Here is a 5,225-nt window from a genome sequence, read left to right as displayed (position 1 = left end):
CACCCCCTGCCTGCACACACAGGGACTCACTGTTTCCTCCGTGGGCACATGACGTCCCCAGGCAGGCGGACATTCGTGGCCACTAACTGCCGCAAACCACCGGCAGCCACGGGGCACGACCGCCGGTGGGACCCTGGGCCAGCGCCCCAGTGACCGAGGTGGACTCCGAAAGGGTCACGCGGGGCCTGGAGCGCCACGCAGCCCTCCAGAGCCGTCCGGCTCTGCTTTACCGAAGCAACGCACAGCGGACCTTCAGAGCGTCGGGGGAGTTTATTGAGAGCAGCTTTTGCGTGTAGCAACGGGGTGCCGAGCTTCTCTCCGCCACTGGCAGCGTCACAGCCGGGGGCCCCTCACTGCCACTAGTTGGTGGGCCAGACCGCCACGACCACGATGGCCACGAGCAACAGTAAAATCACCATGATCATCCCTGGAAAACAGAAGCACGAGAGACACGTTGAGCGATCTGGACCCGAAGGGCATTGCGCAGCCTGTTAACCACCTTCCCGGGGGACCCCNCCGGAGACGGGTGGGGGATGGGGGGGGCACAGCACAGGATCACGTGGTGGTTTGGCCACCAGCCCTGCCCACCTCAGACTGGGAAGCTGTTTCCAGAAAGGTCAGTCCTAAGAGTCCACTCCCTGTGCTCTTCTAGGAAGCCACTAACACACTGCGGATGTTATTAACTAGGTACAGGGGCTATTTAAATTTCAATTAAAATTGGGAATTAAAATGTAAAATTAATTAAATAGGGAAGCCTGGTGGCTCAGTTGGTTGAGCGTCTGACTCTTGATTTCGGCTCAGGTTATGATCTCAGGGTCATGGGATCAAGTCCCACTTCAGGCTCTGTGCTGAAGATGGAGCCTGCTTGGGATTCTCTCTCTCTCTACCTCTCTCTGTCTCTCTCTCTCCCTCTGCCTCCAACCCCGCTCTTGCAGGCACTCTCTCTCTCTCAAGTAAAAAAGTAAATAAAAATTTAAAAAATACATACATAAAGTTAGAACTCAGTTTCTCAGCTACACACCGTACGTCGAGCGCTTAAGAGCCACCGTGCCCAACAGCTACCATGGGGGACAGAGACAACAGAGGCCACTTCCTTCATCACAGGAAGTGCTCCTGGGAGAAGTGACGTAAGCTATGGAGCTGTGATGCTGCCCCCCCACCCCCGCCCCGTTCTTACGCCCCCAGCTGCTCTGCCAGCATCTGGAGCAGAGACTTCTCACATACTTGTGAACAAATGGACACGCGGCGCTTCCTCGACACTCACCCTACGTGCTCAGACAGCTTCCGACGTGGGAATACTGCCCTCCCTTCTTGGGTCGGTTTTGTTAAGTTATATTTTCCTGGGAAACTGCCTATTTCTTTCTGAGTGCTCGAAAGCACTGGCGTAAAAACCGTTCATGACATTCTCTTATAATTCGAACACTGTGCTCTATCTGTGTGCTTTTTTTCATCTCTTACACCACGTAGTTGAGCATTCTTTTTCCCGGTTAGGCTTGCCTCAAGATGCCTCTTTTTGTTCAACTTTTCCAATAATTGGGTTTTTTTTTAAGCTTCTTAATTTATTTTGAGAAAGACAGAGACAGTGTTGAGCAGGGGAGGAGCAGAGATAAAGAATCCCAAGCAGACTCTGAGCTGTCGGCACAGAGCCCAACACAGAGCTCGAACCCGTGACCCGTGAGACCATGACCTGAGCTGAAACTGAGAGTCAGACTGAGCCACCCAGGTGCCCCCGAAGAGTAAGTCCTGACCCTGTGGACCATCTCTCATTTATGTTTGTTTTACTGAATTTCTGCATCTATTTTTGTTGATCTTCGTATTTGTAGACTTTCTTTGGCTTTCTCTCTGCTGTTCTTTCTCTAAACTCTTGAACCAAAAGTCAACTCATTCATTTGCCATCTTTCTGGCCCCTGGTAAGCCTATAACTTCCCACGTGAAAAAGTTGCACTGATCTTAGTTTCTAAATTCCATGTATTTTGAAATTTTTCGGTAACTTCTTCTTTGGCCCAACAATTATTCAGAAACGTGTTTTAAAATTCCCAGTTATAGGACGGTTAAGCGTCCGACTTCGGCTCAGGTCATGATCTCGCAGCGCGTGAGTTCGAGCCCCGCGTCGGGCTCTGTGCTGACAGCTCGGAGCCTGGAGCCTGCTTCAGACTCTGTGTCTCCCTCTCTCCCTGCCCCTCGCCTGCTCACGCTCTGTCTCTCTCCCTCTCAAAAATAAACATTAGAAAAAAAATTTTTTTTTAATTCTCAGTTATAACAAAATGTGCTTATTGAATATATATTTTAACTATTTGAGATCATAATAACACACCCTATTTCGACGTGGAAATGCCTGTGACTGCCACTGGTGACAAAGCCCTCCGGAGTGTTATCAGTACTGTGGTTTGCTGCCTATGCTCTTAACGGAAGACAGGGCTACATCTCAGTTGGAGGTTCGTGGAAGTAAGAACGCAATCTGCTTTCCCACCCAAGTTCACAGGCGCCCTGAATCCTCTCCACAGACCTCCAGGGTCCGATGCAGTCCAAGTACTATGTGTTTTCAATCCGACGCATGTAAGGCGGAACACGCCCCTCGTGTTAAATGCTCAGAAGGGACTTATAAACATCCGGCCAGCTTTCTCGTCACCTCCCTGCGAGAGGGGCGATGTTTTCCTACGATACCCTCTTTCCCTGATGATCTATCTGATCTTTTGAGAGTACGCACCCCGTCGGGGGCCTAAGATTTCTCTCCCTGATTTCATACGGACACAGACCCAAGTCTCTACATCAAGGTTGAGCCAGACCTGGCTGGTGGTCTGTTTCCGGACAACCCCTCAGCCAAGAGATGGTTTTCCTGTTTTCTAAGGGTTGTCAAAAAAGACCAAGAAGAAGACGTGCCCCGCCGCCTGTGGTCTGCAAAGCCTGAACTCTTTGCTGTCTGGTTTTTCACAGAATCGTGCCAATCCCTGCCCTGCATCACTAAGGCCGATAACCTCGCGGCGGCCTCGGTTCATCCATTTAGGCTCTGGTTCCAGTTCTCGCTCCCCTTCCTTCTTCTGGGGATTTGCTCTCTTCCTTGTAAAGACAGCGGTGCGTTAGCATTTCAGGGGAGAGGCTGTATTGTGTTATCTTCTTTTGAGATGCTTGCAGTAAGGGGTGTGTGTGTGTGTGTGTGTGTGTGTGTGTGTGTCACCTCGGTCCATCTTCTCGCCAGATCCAGAGCAAGTCCCCTTTTTGTGCATTTCTGCCTCCAGAAACGTCTTCAGGTTGACCGAGAGCCCCACTGGGCAGGAGTCCCACGGCTTCCTGGCTGAGCAGGGACATCGTCCTGCTTAATATCAGGGACAATCCTAGGAGTGGAGGATGCAGATGGCTCGGGGAGCACCGGGGGCGGCTGCTCGCGCTCTAGAGCCCACGCTCCCCCCAGGACAAGGGGGCGGCCTGGGCGTCGAGGGGGGCTCTGGACTGAGGGGGGAGGCCAAAGGAGAGGCCGACACAAGTGACCCTGAGCCTTCACGTCAGGGTGGTGATGAGCACGGTGGACGGAACAAGAGAGGGGAGCGAGAGACGAGAGCGGCGCCCGGCTGGGAGGTCGGCGCCACACGCCCGGGGTCAGCCCGTACACGCACAGCTCACGGTCCACGGGACGAGGCCGCGGGCACCCCTGGTTACTGCCACTGGCACCTGAGTGGCCGAGACAGGGACCGAGCCCGCCTGGTCGCTGCCATCTCCCCAGCGCCACATAGAGCCTCACCCACAGAAGGCGCGCAGCACATCCTTTTCTATATAAATGAATAAATGCACCAAGTGACTGGAAGGGACGAGAATAACCGATAAGAAAGACAAAGGAGGAACAGTCGACAGAGAGAGACAGAAGCTAAGAACATGTGTCAAGGAAGCCGAAGAAAGAGAAAATTCAAAAAGTGGTCCAGAACCTTAAAGAAGGTTCAGGAAACCAGGGTGCGCGGAGGGTCAACTGAGGAAGTCATTTCAAGATGGCAAGTGACGGTGGCCGGCAAAGGCCAGCTGTGGCCTTTTGGATTCTTTGGGCCAAAGAGCAGGTGTTTACATGTCTTAACCACCCGGCGATCCTTTCTCTTTAAGAGTCTGGCCTTCTTGGAACGAGGCCATGGCTCTGGGACCTTTCTTGAATGGAGTCTCTCTTCTCTGAAGGATGTGTTGGGAAGAGTCACCGAGGCTCGTTCTAAAGCCGGGCAGGGCTGAGCGGTGCCGTGCATGGAATATTCCTGCGCTCGGGCTTCTGTCGGATCCCCTTGCTCATCTGCAACTTAGCGGGAGAGAAATCCCGTCTCCATCTCATCCACGAGGGAAAGCTCCCTTCCCGAAGGCCCTGCCGCTGCTGGGGAGGGGGGGGAAGAGGGGCCCTGGGATCCAGGTGGCAGTGACCCGTTCCACGTCTTCCCCTTTCTCTGCACCAGTGGGGCCCGTGCAGGGGGTATCCTGGCTCCCGACACGGCGTGGGGCTTATCAGCGACAGGGGCCCTGACTCCTCTGGGCTGCAAATCTGGGGTACAGAGTTTCTACTCACTTTCCCCCCGTCTCCTCTTTTCCCTTCCTCCTTCCCTCCTTCCCACGGTCTACGGTGGCAACTTTGAAACAGATACAGAAGCAGATGAAAGAGTGTACGGTGCCCTGTGATGCACGAGGCTCGATTCGCGGCCAGCCTGGCCTCACCTGTCCCCTCCCCTTGCCCTGCCCCCGGTGTGTTCTTTTGAAGTGAACCCCAGACAGACATACTTCATCTCCCGATACTTCAGTGAGAACCCCTCGAAGATAAGCCATCGTTAAAAAAAAAAGGCCCCACCACGCGTAAGCACCGATAGTTTGCTTCTTCTCGGAGACAGAGGTGGGGAAGAGCCTCGGCAAAGTGGCTCAGGCCGGAGGTCACGGGAGATTGTGACTCGTGTTCTGTCACGTGTGACAGAACTCCTTTCTTTGGCCTCGGAGTGGTGTTGAAACCCCAGGGGTCGGCTCGTCCATCCCCCAGCGACGGAAACGTTTGACATTTCAGAACGAGGCAGGACAGTTGAACTTCTGGGAACCTGCCAACTGCTCAAACAATGGCTGCTCTTTGCCCCCGGCCCCAGCGCGAAAGCACCTGGCGGGGCCCCTGCGGCGGGATCGCTTCCTCCCTGCCTCGCTCAGCGCCGGGGCCGGGCAAGGCGGCCTCTCCCTCCCGGCACCCAGTGGCCCCTGGGAGGGGGAGGCGGGGGGGGGGGGGG

At 54.4% G+C, this 5,225-nt stretch overlaps 1 protein-coding gene across 1 annotated transcript in view; it reads right to left on the bottom strand.

The window, feature by feature from the left end:
• Positions 1-251: 251 nt before the first annotated feature.
• Positions 252-5,225, bottom strand: part of STX8 (syntaxin 8) — a 233,480-nt gene continuing 228,506 nt past the window's right edge. The window contains exon 8 of the mRNA XM_077746725.1: positions 252-427. Coding sequence (XP_077602851.1) covers positions 360-427 — 68 coding nt within the window. The 3' untranslated portion in view covers positions 252-359. The remainder of the gene's footprint in view (positions 428-5,225) is intronic.

The sequence above is a fragment of the Crocuta crocuta genome, unplaced genomic scaffold, assembly GCF_008692635.1.
Source record: "Crocuta crocuta isolate KB4526 unplaced genomic scaffold, BGI_CrCroc_1.0 scaffold139, whole genome shotgun sequence".
Taxonomy (NCBI): domain Eukaryota; kingdom Metazoa; phylum Chordata; class Mammalia; order Carnivora; family Hyaenidae; genus Crocuta; species Crocuta crocuta.
The sequence above is the reverse complement of the archived record's forward strand: the minus strand, read 5'-3'. Positions and strand labels throughout refer to the sequence as shown.